The sequence below is a fragment of the Gadus morhua genome, chromosome 20, assembly GCF_902167405.1.
Source record: "Gadus morhua chromosome 20, gadMor3.0, whole genome shotgun sequence".
NCBI lineage: Eukaryota > Metazoa > Chordata > Actinopteri > Gadiformes > Gadidae > Gadus > Gadus morhua.
The window spans coordinates 19,856,854-19,871,937 of NC_044067.1; the positions used below are offsets into that span (position 1 = coordinate 19,856,854).

Here is a 15,084-nt window from a genome sequence, read left to right on the forward strand (position 1 = left end):
AAACATCTTAAGTTCAATGTAAGTTATTTCTTAGTAAAAAGAATACAAGTGAGACAAACTTTACATATAAGATCAGGGTTAGCGCTATCGATCATCATCAATATATAAACTTAGCACAAAAAGTAAGGACAATTGTGTTTGGTCGATTATTTCTCTGTGGTAACAATGCTTTTTGGCGATAAATCTTATACTGTTGGAAAGCCTGTTTAGTTCCCTTTCAAATGGTGCCCAATTTGTAAGGAACATGCATTTGTGGGATGAGCAGCAGCGCTGAGTATGTGGGTTGTGGCCATGAAAAATTTGAAAGGTTATTTTGCTGTTGCTATTGACACTTGTTTTGAGCTTCTGGTACCACCAGGTGCTGCCAATCAGGTGCCTGATTGGCACCTGTTTGGGCAACTTCAAGCTGGTGTTCCGCAAAACCAAGTTGCGTTATTATTTGGAGTGAGCCCTAGTACCCTCTCCAAACTTAAGGCCAAGTTCCATATAAAAGGGGATGTCAAAGACAGGCCGCGAAGTGGGCGTCCCATAAGACGACACCACAAGAAGACTGTTTCATCACCCTGTCAGCACTCCATCTTCTACAGATTTGCAGTCAAGGTTTGCAGGACGATATGGCCGAAGGCTCTCTGCCCAGACAGTCCGGAACAGACTACACGCAGCCAATCTCCGGTCTCATAGGGCTGCCAGGAGTCCTGCCATGACTGCCCTTCACCGTCAGGCCCGTTTGTGCTGGTTTCGGCAACACGTGCACTGAAACCTTAACATGTGGAGGAAAGTGATGTTAAGCAGTGAGTCCAGATTCTGCCTATGGCAGTTGGATCGTAGGGTCAAAGTGTGGAGAAGACGCGGAGAACGCTATGCTGATTGCTGCACCGATAGAATAACATCTTTTGGTGGAGGCAGTGTGATGGTGTGGGGTGGCATCTCCCTCACTGGAAAAATGAGGCTTGTCATCATTGGAGGCAGGCAATCTCAATGCAGAGAGACATAGAGATGAGATTCTGCAACCAGTGGCAATCCCATATCTCCACAGTCTGGGACCGAACTCTATCCTCCAAGATGACAACGCTCGCCCCCACAGGGCGGGGTTTATCAGAGACTACCACCAGAATGTGGGAGTGGAGAGGATGGAATGGCCTGCTAGCAGTCCTGACCTCAACCCCATTGAAAACTTGTGGGATCAGCTTGGGCATGCTGTTTGTGCCAGAGTGACCAACACAACCACGTTGGCTGACTTGCGACAAATTCTGGTTGAAGAATGGGATGCCATCCCACAGCAGTGTGTGACCAGGCTGGTGACCAGCATGAGGAGGAGGTGCCAGGCTGTTGTGGCTGTGTATGGTTCTTCTGCTACACACTACTGAGGCTCCTGTTTGTGAAATTAATGAATTGTTTAATTGCCAATACTTCTTGTTTCTTCAAACTTCAATCATCCAATCCACCAAACACCAAATGAGTCAATGGCAGAATAAGCTGTTTGGCATTGGCAGAGAAGATTTGGCAACATTTTCATGGGCGCAACCGGTATACTCAGCTCTGCTGCTCATCCCACAAGTGCATGTTCCTTACAAATGGGGCACCATTTGAAAGGGAACTATACAGGCTTTCCAACGGTATAAGATTTATTGCCAAAAAGCATTGTTACCACAGAGAAATAATCAACCAAACACAAATGTCCTTACTTTTTGTGCTAAGTTTATATGTATGGATCTGACTGGGGATAAGATAGGTTAATTCACTTGAGGTGGTAAACAGTGTAATTATGTTTTTAAACTGTTTATTCTCTTGGCAGAAGGACTATCTAGAAGGACAAGGCTACTTTATTTTGAGATGCCCCTGGAATCCCCATGCTTCTTTATAAATAACTAACTACCATTAGTGACTAAATCAGTTCATCACTTCTAGACTGAATTGAATTAATGCATTCCATAGTTACCAGTAAATATACCAATAAATATAGATTTTTTAACCAAAATAATATATTCGGGGCTAATTAAATAATATCCGGTGCTTTAGCCCGGAATAAAACAGCGTAGTGAGTGACACCACTGGTTCACTTCATCACAACCTAATTTAACATACATAACATGTCCCGAGAAAAACGCACACTCACACACAAAACATACACACATACATTATACCATGGGTCCTACAAATAAACGTTGTCATCTTTTGAACATGCAATAGTTCAAATCTATAACAGTTCTACATGTTGATTGATTGTTTTCTCTGCATATTGACAGACTCGTTGATTGGCAACGAAGATAGCCGAACAATTCCGAAAACCGAACTGCATCCTGGGAAACTAGAGGCCGTCGCCTGCCCTGGCCGCCATCTTTCTATCCGGCAAGTTAACAGAGCAAAATAACAACCCCTTTCGAATTCATTTTTCTCCTTTAACCTGTTATTTCAGAAGCTACATTCGGTCGGTTATCATCCATAACGCCATATAACAGTCGTAGTTGGATTAAGGCGTTCTTATACAAATATATATTCGCCAGAAGACACACTAAGTGTGTGTAGAGGGGGTCGACATGGGCCGCTCGCGGAGCCGCAGCTCCTCGCGCTCCAAGCACTCCAAGAGCAGCAAGCACAGCAAGAAGCGGAGCCGCTCCCGCTCGCGGGACAAGGAACGGGCCAAGAAGCGCTCCAAGTCCCGCGAGTCCAAGAGGAACCGACGAACCCGCGAGGCGTCGCGGTCCCGCTCGCGGTCCAACACCGCGGCGGCCGCTCAGCGCCGGGAGAGGGTACCCGCCTCGCCCCCGGAGCGCATCGACATCTTCGGCCGGACACTGAGCAAGAGGAACGCACTGGACGAGAAGCAGAGGAAGGAGGATGAGGAGAAGAAGGTGGAGATGGAGCGACAGCGAAAGATGTACGTCTCTAACCCTCTTTTATTCCTCCATAGGCCGCTATTCTGTTCACGTATGCATGCTACATGAGCCGGCTAAGCTATTCTTTAGCACTGATGCATTCACCCCCATCTGCTTTGAGACTAAGCTAGCTCGCTAAGCTATCATAGTGGGGGGCTATTATGCTTGTACGTTAGCTTAGCATTAGCATGCTATGGATGACCAGGGGCCTGGCGTTTCATGGCGTAGACGTTGCAAACAGTGTTGCCAGATTGGTTCAATCTGTCAGCACTGGTTGCAGAGCTCACCGGTAAGTCGGTCGCAGACCACCAGCAGCAGCGCAGTGTACGTGTTTCCCCGATTTCGAATAGCTGACTTTACGTCCACTACTTGACAAGCGAAGATTTGGGTTACTGGCAAAAATGTAGATTTTGTATTTGTATAGGGTGGTGTGAACACAGCACCAGCATAGGACATTGCCTTTTTCTTAAGTTCAATGATGCTGGATGCACTATCATCTATCCACCCATGTCTACTTATTTTTTTCCCCTGCATACTGATATGGACGCAATGAACGCAATGATTTAAAACAATACACATCTGTTTATATATTTCTATCTATAAAATATGTATGCGTGTTGCCTGCTACATTTTGTTCCTTTCTGTAAACTAGCTGTATGGCAGTAGGCCAGATCCATATAGGTTATAAAACCACAAGACCCCAGCACTTTTGACATTAGTTTACAGAGAGGAATCGTTTGGCCATCAGCATAGTGAAAGTTGCTGCCTCAGCGGGCTTTTCTAACAAATTGCAAGACTGCAGCCACTGAACGTCTCAAAAACATGTTTCGCCTGGGTGCCCACAAAACTCCAGACCCCCCCAACCCCCCCCCCCCCCCCTCATAGACATCCACCACCACCCTGTCCACATCCAGCACCCTTTGTCCGCTGACAGGTGATACGAATCTGACATGCGGGACGCCTATTGTGGAAGTTGATGGTGGCCAGAGGCACACATCTCAGTCACCTGAGATCCTCTGCGCTGTTCCACACCTGGTGCCTTGGATTCGTCTCCTTGTCCGCCTCCGCTTGATAGCCACAGGGCCACTTAACCTTCCATACATATGTAAATGCCCAGGCATGGACGCTTTCTGGAAGGAGGATGCCCTTTTTTTTTTTTTTTCTTCTCTAGACTCAAAGCGAAACCAAACCCAAGTGATAGGGAAGGGTGTAGTAGGCGGTGTTATGTGTTACTAGTTCGCCCAGAAGGGTTTTCCTTAATCCAAAAGCATCCTGACAGTCGTCCGAGCATTGCTTCCTGTTCTGGGGGGCATTAGAAAACCAATAGTCAGATAAAACAGCTTTCTGGATGGATGAGCGTACCACCAGGTGACACCTGGTGCAACCATTCCTGTGTCCCTTGACGGTTGGCTGTTGACTCTCATAAGAGTGGGCCGGTAGGCAGAAGCTGCCGTTAAACCTGTTCCCTTTTCCTAATAAAGATTTGTGTGTCAGGGCTCCACTCTCTCTGACAGTTGTCCCTCATGGTGTAAACTTCCTGTGACCTATTGCATCCTAACCGACTCCATCACTCGGTCTAACCTCATTAATAATGGAGGGCAGTGTTTGCTGTGCACTCTTTTCCCTAACAATATCGTTTCTGGGTAAGGTTGCGTTCAACTCCCTGCGGAATGGAGTGTTTAGTTGCCTGCATGCAATATGTAATGTGAACACTGCGACGCCTATCTTAACAAAACCCAACCCTCTGTTGTCTTCTCCCCTGCGCCTCCTCCTCCCGCCCAGCCGGCAGCAGGAAATCGAGGAAAAGCTGATCGAGGAGGAGACGGCGCGCCGCGTGGAGGAGCTGGTGGGCAAGCGCGTGGAGGAGGAGCTGGAGAAGCGCAAGGACGAGATCGAGCATGAGGTGCTGCGGCGCGTGGAGGAGGCCAAGCGCATCATGGAGCGGCAGCTGCTGGAGGAGCTGGAGCGCCAGCGGCAAGCCGAGCTGTCTGCCCAGAAGGCCCGAGAGGTAACGCTCGGTCGTTTGGAACGCAACCCCGTCCCATTCCCTCTAAACCCCCCCCCCCCGCCGCCTGAGCACCTACCTACTCACCACCCGTGACCCCCCCTTCCCCCACAGGCCCTAGTACGCGAACCCCCCCCCCCCCCCCCCCCCCCCCATGTCCTCACTGATCCCCTCAGACTAGGAGCCCAGCCATGGCACAAGTGTGACCAGAGGGAGGCTGAGTAAGAGAGCTCTATAAGTTGGTCATAGTAGATCGGAGAATCTCAAATGGGACAGTTTGGGATTGGATTGCCGCCTGTGTGGCCTTTGGTTAGATGGCTTACATTGTTACGAGTTTTTTTGCGAGGTCCATTACTATCTTCTTGGCCATTGGTGATGCTTCTGCCATGGCTGAGTTTGCTGGACCCGACATTCTTTGTATTCCCCCTCTTACAGCGTTTCAGTTGTAACCAGTTTCTTATATATGTAAGCATTAATGTCTTCACTGAAACAACACTCTAGTATTGTTTTTCTAGCCAATGTCGCCATGCCCAACAGTGGCAGATTTAGCTCCAATATTCTTATTTAATACTTTTTTTAAATTTAGCTTCACCTTGCTCGCTTGCATTCTGTAACCTAATACTAACCTTTTCAGATAGTGTTTTTATGTTGTCAAGTCCAATCTCACAGCGCTGTTGGTATGGTCCTCCCCCCAGCACTGGGTTGGCCCCCTGGGTAGGGTGTTGAGTACACTACAGTAGCAAAGCATCGCTAATAAGGAGAGAAGGTGGAGAGTAGCGACCCAGAGGTGCTCGGGGAGCACCCTGTGGCTCACCACTAATGTGTTGGGAGATGTGGTCTGAGGGCTCCAGTCTCCATCACTAAGAACTCTAAACAGCGCTCACTAGGGCTGTGCATGCCTCATTCATAAATGTGCCTAGCCCGCAGCATTCCGATTCTGTCCACCAGAACACCTAATTCCCCACAGGGAAGGCAGAGGTGTATTGAGAGCGAGGAACCATCCCTTCACCTTCCAAGAGTAGATACTTGAACAGGCCAGGCAGATTCTGCTCAGGCATTAGTTTGGCGTTTCCTCCCATCAGTGCAATGTGTAGAGAATGTCCTTTGGGGAATCCCTTTAGGTTAATTGATGGCTTCTTTGTTTCTACATCTTCGCTACGATTCCCCCCGCCTTCATCCCCACCCCCTCCTATCTAATAACACTTGTTTTGAGACGCTCCCATTAGATGGCATCCATTGTGGGATACAAAACGGTGATGGACCACCACATTTCCTGTTTCCTGTTTGAAAAAGGTCAACAATCTCTGGTCTAACCCTTATTGTCTGTTAACCCTGATTACATACATTTTGTTGCGCCCTTTTTTTAATGTTTTTTCAAAAAAAGTAACTTTTTCTTTTTCTCATGAGAATGTGCTGTTTTGTCCTGACAACTTGCTTCCTTTAGGAGTACGGCTTATTTCTGCATCCATGTTACCTCCGTTGATGTTTTATTTATTTAATTTTTGGAAACACTGCTGTCTTGTTAACACAAGCACCACCTTCGTAACAAGCGTTTGACCCGAGCAGGCCTGCAGTTCTCCTGGCTACGCCCCCGCGACACAAACTGCACAGTACTTGCACACACACACGCACATGCACACACACACACACACACACACACACACATACTGATCAGCACACAGAGAGAAGCACTGTGTCCTGTTCTCCACGGCTCTGGCCCGAGAGGGATCTGAGCACCTGTTAAGCAGAGGAATGTGTAAAGAAAGAATGCAAGCTGGCCCAATCTTAAGCAGTTCAGAGATCAGTACAAGATAAATAAGACTATTTCCCAGTGTGCAATGTGGCGTATGGCAGAGTACCCCTCTCACCTACCCAGCCACCTTCCTTCCTACCCACCCACCCACCTACCTGCCTGCCCCCGGGACGCGCTTCTCTGTCTCTGCAGGGGCCACACAGTCTGGACCAGACAGTAAATATTCAACCGTTTAATGGCGAATGCTTTCACCAGTTGTGTAGGTACACAGGCAAGGAAAATGCGTAGGTATACGTTCATTGGTGAGCCAAAACTATTCCCTCCAATTTATCCTTTTTTATTTTTTTATTTTTTTTGCTCTCTCTCCCTCTTTGATTTTCTTTCATGATGTAAATAAAGAAGTTGAATATTTTCTTAGTCTAGATTGTTTTTATCTTTCTACTCGTGAGTGTGACAATTGGGTTATCCCCTGTAGGTTTTGAATTTTATTTGGTCATATTTTATACAATCATCGTTAATATCATACTGGTGCAGAGCCGGTCTTAAATTCTTTTAGCGGGAGGGTTTTTACAGCCAATAGGGAGGGAAAAAATTTAAATCATAGTGGGCTTAGTTTCACCCCCCTCAACCCCCTTCCCTCATTTAATAACTTTACGCAGACCCCATTGTGGGTAAAACAGCAAAAACTATTCTGGTTGACTGCAGAGAATGCCCATGTGTGGTCATGTGCGTGATACTAAGCAAGCCTTTTTGTGGTGCAATGAAATAGTTGTGAGTGGGAGACTCTGTGTGCGTGAGCCTGTTTTGTGAGGACTGTGCCTGCTTGGTGAGGACCGTGTGTGTGTGTGTGTGTGTGTGTGTCTGAGAGGCTTGGACGGCGGGCCTGTGTGGGCTGGCCGTAGTGGCAGTAGCCTGTTCGTGAGCTAACTCTGCACCGTGTCACCCATATAGGAAGAAGAAAAATCCAAGCGGGAGGAGCTGGAGAAAATACTGGAGGAGAATAACCGCAAGATCGCGGACGCCCAAGCCAAGCTGGTAAGCACGCACTCTAATTCACAACCACCGGCTCCCTCGGAAGCCATACCATACATGCATGATTTACCTCATTCATATTTCTGTCTTATTCATGGGAACACAAGGAACTGTATTGCTAAATACCTCCTCGTATTTTTGGGTTCATTACACAGCTGTTTTTTAAAGCACAGTAGTGTATTATTAGTAGGTGTTCCATTTATTTCCAAGTGCCTCATTCCTGTTGGTAATAAACTTATGTTGATATTAATTATAACTAATGCATAAACTAATACCCAAATATGATAATTAATCATGATGACATTTTTTTTTACATTAAATCTAGCAAACCAGTGTCATCCTGTTAAGTGACTTTGCCAGTCTTGTTAAACGGGCCAAGTCTGTTAACCTCAGCTCTGCATTGCGTACTAAAGATGGAATATTCTGCTGTATTGACAGAGCTATTTGTACACATCATTTAGGCGTCCCCAACAGTTGACAGCTCTCCTTCTTGAATGCCATCTGTGGTTTTAGTGGCACATTTTTTACTTCCTAACATCCAGATTAGGAGCACTTTAAGAGGTGACGTATTTCATTCGGAGTTTGTTTCTCCAAACCTCCAGTGTTTGCATTGCAAAAAGCCCTGGGTTCCTCGACCACATCAGAGGGGCCCGTCCTCATGGCACTGGCTTGCATTTCTATCAGTTGTGTGGTGGACTGGACAATCAAGTTTCTTATTTACATTTATTCCTATATTTATTTACTGTGTTCATGCGTCTGTTTTAGGGCTTACGTCCCACTCATGACTAATTCACAACGCAGTGTTTATTTAATTCCAACTTGATTTGGCCGGGCTGATTCCACAGTGAGCAAGTAGCCATTAGAGAACGGAGAGAGGGAAAAAGAGCGGGCGAGAGCACCGAGACGAATGCATTACCACTGTATCTGGAGGGGTCTCGGGGAAACTTCTAGCTAATTTGTGGGTACTGGGCTCCAGGGTGGTTCTGTCCCCACATGACCTTGTGTTCTTCTGCTAACACTTTATGTGTGTGTTTGCTTTATTGTGTGTTTGTCAGGCGGAGGAGCAGTTGCGCATCGTTGAGGAGCAGAGGAAGATCCACGAGGAGCGTATGAAGCTGGAACAGGACCGGCAGCGGCAGCAGAAAGAGGAGCAGAAGATGATCCTAGGGAAGGGCAAGTCCAGGCCCAAACTCTCCTTCAGTCTCAAAGCCACGGAATGAGAGACCCAGAGAGAGAGACAAACTGCTCCTCTTCCACCGCTTCGCCCCGCGCACCACCTCCCCGGCTGCTCCTCTCCTTGTTGTCTCTATCCACCCACCTCCTCCTCTTCCACCTCCTCCTGCTCCTCTCCGCAACTCCACTCCTCGCATCCTCCTCCTATCCTGAATGCACGCTTCGTTTTTGGAAGTGCCCAAGGAAGGCCGGGGACTCCAGGGGGGGAGGCAGGAGATCCTGCGTCTCGACCCCTTAAGCCCTCCGCTCCCCCAAGACCTGCGTCCTCCAGGTGCCCATGGAGGAGGATGGATCGGTTCACCCTAAAATGACCTCAGCCGCTCCGGTTCTTATCCCTCCTCCCTGACCCCTCACACTGATGGCTAGTTTTTGCTATTCTTTTGGGTTTTGTTTGTTTGGATTTAGTTTCAATTTTTAACGAACTTTGAACTTTTGGTGTAGAATGCTAATACACGATGATGCCCTCGTCCTCCATCATAGGTCTTAACTTTGTTCCAAGGAGTAAACCCTCTGCCCTTCTCTCTCTCTCTCTCTCACTCTCATGCTCTCCCTCAGTCTCTCTCTCTGTAAAGCCAGACAGCTTAAGGATGCCCTCTTTATGCCATGGGTGACTGCATGTACAGCCCAGCTGTGTTCAGTTGGGCGTCTTTAACACCGTGGTGTGCAGCTTGGGAGTCGGTCCTGTGGTTTCCTTTGCTCTGACCGCCATGTTTTCGTTGTTTATTTATTTATTTTTTTAGAAAGAACAAAAAATAACACATTGAAACAAAAAGGCAGTTGGCTGTGAACCGATCATAACCGTGTGTTTGCAAAAAAAACCACAAACACATGCCCGCTTTCCTTCTTTCTTCTGTAACTCCTAAATTCACTCTTATTTCATGACTTTTTTAGTACACTTGATCTAAAAACTATTCGCAAAGGAAAGGTGAAGCAGGTCAATTCCCAAGCTGCCTGGCCCAAGGGCAGGAAGTAAACAATAACGTGGCAGGGGGGGTTGTGGTTTCCTGTATGATGTAATGTTAATTAGCATTTGCTGTGATGTGCTGTCCTGACACACCCCTCATGATTGTGTCATGAAAAGGATTCCATACTCAGAAAATCAATCTATACAGTGTCCGTATAGTTTTTATTGGACTTTAGAAAGGGGTGGGGGGGGGGGGGGTTGTCTCTTGGTTAAATTGTACCGCTGGTAATCCACATTATGTCCCTTGCTGTTGGTGTAGTCAGTCAATTTAGCAGCCTCTGTTTTCGTTAACTTTTTTTTCATAAAGGATGGCCAAGTTCAGGTAAGAGATACGGTGCATGGTCGAGGTCAGTGTGTGTGCGTGTGCGTGTGAGTGTGAGTGCGCGTGTGAGTGTGCGTGCGTGTGTCTCTGACGCACTGGCCTCAGGTGGGTATGACTTCAGTTTTTTTTTTGAGATTGTCTTGTAAATTTCACCCAATTGTTAAGGGACTAAGCAAGTCACCCAATAAATTCCTTGAATGCGTAAATTGATTGTGTCTCAGCTTATTACCAGTTCATCAATCATGTTGTAACCTTTTGTTCAGATCTTTATATTCGGATGAACATTATCATACAATGTAGATAATTGTCAGAGCCAAAGCCATTTAAAATAACTGCGTGATGCTGCATAGGCTCTAACGGCAACAACGTATTATGTCAGCTGGTTGTTTAAAAAAAACCAATTGTCATCTTGGCCAGAATGCTTTGTCAGTGGGTCAACTTAACAATATGTCGATGAATTTTTTTTTGGACCGAATTTTTCCGGTCTAAAAGTCTTAAAATAAATGAATATTTTGAAATAAAACAGGCCAACAGGAATTTGGACTCAGAATTCTGATTTAGACATCAAAATTCTGTCTTCATTCTAAGAATTCTGACTTTAAACTCCGAACGTCACGAAGGAAAATCACACGTGGCCCTAATTCTCTTCCGGAGACATGAGCTCATGTTACTATTCTGTAAAAGAAGAAAAAAGTCAAAGACCGTGCTTTGGTGAGACGCGGCGACTTCTCTCAGGAACGCAACATTAATTAATATAAATTAGGCCTTACAGGAGCAAACGGCTGATGTCGTCTCACAGTGACATGAGGGATTAGGTCGCATTGCAAGTGAGGTTTTCCCCGGGTATCGGCTCTGCGCCGTTAGGGCCGCGGAGGCACACAACCGGCCGAGTTCCGCACACACACCAATGTACAAACACAGCTCAGGGCCCCCCCTGCCCTCCTCGGGGACCAGGCCTGGTTGTAGGTGCTAGAGATCTGGCAACAGGTGTAAACACATAAAAGAAGAAAAACAGGATTTCAAAAGTAAGTTTTTACTCTACATACAACTATTTTATTTCATTTGTCTATTTATATCACAATTGCAGGCCTTTACTGGTAAATATCCTGGATAACAGTCTGATCCAGAACGTCGAGCTGTAGGCTTACCACGTTGCATTTTCTAGGAATAATATAAAAATATATGAACTAGGCCTGTAATAAATATCATTAAATATAGAAAAGTTACAAAGCTGTAATAACTGAATATTAGATTTTTTTTTATAAACTTATGTCGTTATTTTGTAATGACGATCTAATTTTTATTTGAGGTCAAAGTTGTTTTGTGGTGTTATTCTTTATTTTAGTGTCAGTGTTGTTCTTGTTGGGGACCTATTTTAAAACTTTTTAATGTGCTACAATACAAAATGTTGAAATCCACACATTTTTTACATAAAAAAAAAAAAGATTGTCTTCACCCCCTTTTTATGTTTATTCCATAACACATAACCACAATACATATTATGAATGAATATTTTCGCACCCATGTGGCCTGAACCCCAGAGCGTCCGCCACCGTGCAGAGTATGGACGTGTTTAAACCTCATTGTCAGCACTGGTCAGGAAAGAAGCGCTAAAGCAATCCTGACCCCAGATCCAGCCCTTATTTTTAGCACGGGAAAGAGGATATTTTTAAAACTCACCAACTCGTATAGGCCTACTTCCTCTGCTCCCACGAGGGGACGAGACCCAGGACACATCTTCCTATTACACCTACACCTCATTACTTATCACTTATTACCACTGTTTTAGTTTCTCTCTTATTAGACAATTTCTTACTTTATTCTATTATTATTATTATTATTATTATTATTATTATTTATTATTGTGATCTATGTTACTTATTTTAATTTTTGCTTACCTTTATTTACTTTATCTTGTTTTGTGGCTGCTAGGCTGTTGAGGGTACCAATGTTACTCTTGTGTACTTGTACAATAATGTAATAAAAGTAATTCTGATTCTGATTCCTATTGTCTTCCTAAAGCATGCAGGATAACCTACTTCTACCTACAGACTGGAAGTTTCTCGCTTCATTTCCCCTCAGTCTTAGTACTTTGCTAATCGTTTTCTCGGGGGGTGGGTGTTGTTTGCGCCCCCTCTTTGAATTAATCTAAAACTCAAATGCAATAAACATCAAGCCGATTGGCCGTCCGAATCTCCTTCGGCTTGACGCCATGCAGCTATGCCTGTTTATTCCAAAAAAGCAGACACACACACACACACACACACACACACACACACACACACACACACACACACACACACACACACACACACACACACACACACACACACACACACACACACACACACACACACACACACACACGTCTCAGGATTGCTTAATTATCTCTCGGGTGCTATTTCTGCTGATATGAGCTAAAGCGCAATACACAGCGGCCCTGCGTTGAAACGCGGTGATTGAATTAGGGCAGCTCGGAGGTGACGTTAGTTCACACCTGTAATCTGCTATTGTCCAGCGCGTGTGAGAAGCACCGTCCCGTCCAGTCGAAGTCCCATCGACTATGGTTTACTTTAAAATAAGTGTTTGCTTATTTAAGAATAATTATCCTTGGTCCATCGATCTTGTACAAGAATTCAATTAAATAGTTGAGACTTTTCGGTTAAACCATCTGCACAAATAGATGCAGCCTACTGGTATATATTTATCAAATAAATATATTACATGAATAACATAGGCCGACAAAACGACAACCCAAATATGCCCTGAAGGTCAGTTTCTGCTTAAATATAAAACAATGTATCAACTCATACGTACCTATTCCTTTACAAATAAACCCTACCTAAATAATCACAATAGGTCTATAGAAAATTATTGGTAAATATTCAACACACTAATAACTAAATCAAGAGCTTCAAACACAAATGTGTCATCGATTAAACTGTTTTAAGACAGCGTGTTGGACGGTTTCATCCCCACCGCTCCCTCTCTCCATCCCTGGTGATTTCGACCGCTAGTGTGCGCTGTTGCCTCACGGAAAACCTGATCCTGTGTCAGACGGACACGCTCTGGCCACTGGACATGGGGAGCATTGTTGAAATACACACGCCGTCATGTTCTCTTGTCGGGATCGTTCCGAAGCTTTCAGCACAATCAATAAAAATAAAACAACACATATTTGAGATTGTATTTTAGAGTTTGGTTTAATAAAGTTTAAGGACATTTTGTTCATATGATCACTAGTGATGTGCATGCCTTAGGGAGCAGAGAACGTCTATATAAGTATTGCATTTGAACTGAGGTTTTATTGGTTTAATTAAAGTAACGAAAAGGGTCACTCGATCGTTTTTTTCCCTTTTGCATTCAGCAGTACTAGTCACACACTAGTCTCCAGGTTGATTGACAGGCGCGTTACCATTGACTTCCAAACAGTGGCCCTATCAGGAGCTGCGAGGGGAGGAGCCACCATGGAGCCAGCTCCGCCACATATTCCGAGTCGCGGTTCCTTGCAGTTACTTGCTACTCGCCAGGCTCGGAGCAGCGCGCACACGCATTACGCACCACGTTAGCGCATCTAGAGGCACTCCGGACGGTTCTGCGGGATTGTTTTGGCGACGGAGAGGGACCTATAGTATGAGAACTTTCATCTCAGCTCGTTCGGTTTCTTTCATTTTCCCATTTGCTCATTTGATTGTTTTTTCATCTTTTTGCCCTCATCATTTTTCTTCTTCCGCTGTCATCCACAGTTCATCCAGCGCTCCCAGTGTGTCGCTCACTACTACGACCACCACCAGCTGAAACGGGGAATATCTCGGGCCATTCTCTCTCTCTGCTCCACCACCACCACCGCAACCACTACCACCCATCGCCTCTCATCGCTGCTATCATCTGCTGGATTGGTACCTGAATTGCTGGTGTACTAGAGACCCGGACTAACACGCGGATTTGTATTCTTCTGCTACTTGGCCTACAGTGGACACCGCATCCAACAGCAGCAGAAGCAGTGGGTCGACACGGGTCGCCCCTTTTTCTCTCTGAGGAATGTACCTAGTGAAGTGGGCGCACTGAAAGTGGCGAGCAACCACGCAACTCCAGCTCTTCTTGAACTATACTCGCTGCGCGCCGTTTGGGTCTCCAAGCCGAGCGCGGAGCTCTCGTTCAGAGCGAGAGAGAGTCGGATCTCTCGGGTGTAGTGTGTGGAGATGCGCAGGGTTTGATCGCGTTGCGTTCATCCTTGTGGCTACCGGACCGGGAATATAAAATATATTGTGGCGGCCCTTTATTCCGATTTTTTGGAGCGCCTGACGTTTGAGTTTTGGACATAATTCACTCAGAGACGGATTGCAGAGCCACACGGAAAACAAAGAAATCATGGGGGACTCAATGTGGAGATATTATCTAGGAGTTTTGTTTCTCGCGTGCAAGGTGAACTTGTCCCGGGCGCTCATTTTGGAGTCCATCTACTGGAACACCACGAACACCAAGTAAGTCCACCGCCGTGATGCTCTCATTCCGGAGCGACCAGGACTCACATAGAGTGCCGCGCGTTCCATAAAGAGCGTCTATGGGGGGGAAATCCATTGTGTTTTCCCTCTCAACCCATAGGAAGACCTGAGTCGTGTTGCTTGTAGGAATAAAATACGTGCCGTGTCACGAAGAGTTGAACCGGAGTGCAGATAGGGCCCGGGAGGCCGTGCGTAAACACGGCGGAACAGGCTTGGGATGAAGAAATAGCTATCATTTAAGAAAGAAATATAGTCACTCCGCACTTTCGCTTCATCCTTTCATTTGATATCGATATGACTCTATTTATTTTATGCCACTATGTTTGCCCCCTTCGAATTTGAATTCCTATCTTCACAGCGAATGTATCAATTATGAATTTAGTTTCTCGCTTCA

General features: G+C 45.8%; 2 protein-coding genes across 2 annotated transcripts in view; both read left to right on the forward strand.

Moving 5' to 3' along the window:
• Positions 1 to 2,312: 2,312 nt before the first annotated feature.
• On the forward strand, positions 2,313 to 10,395 carry LOC115532993 (arginine and glutamate-rich protein 1-B). Its single transcript, XM_030343136.1, has 4 exons — positions 2,313 to 2,878; positions 4,659 to 4,884; positions 7,586 to 7,669; positions 8,722 to 10,395. Exons 1-4 carry the CDS (start codon positions 2,538 to 2,540, stop codon positions 8,884 to 8,886), a joined length of 816 nt encoding a protein of 271 aa, XP_030198996.1. The 5' UTR covers positions 2,313 to 2,537; the 3' UTR covers positions 8,887 to 10,395.
• Positions 10,396 to 13,706: 3,311 nt separating this feature from the next.
• Positions 13,707 to 15,084, forward strand: part of efnb2a (ephrin-B2a) — a 30,981-nt gene continuing 29,603 nt past the window's right edge. Inside the window, exons 1-2 of the mRNA XM_030343584.1 lie at positions 13,707 to 13,816; positions 13,932 to 14,669. Coding sequence (XP_030199444.1) covers positions 14,557 to 14,669 — 113 coding nt within the window. The 5' untranslated portion in view covers positions 13,707 to 13,816; positions 13,932 to 14,556. The remainder of the gene's footprint in view (positions 13,817 to 13,931; positions 14,670 to 15,084) is intronic.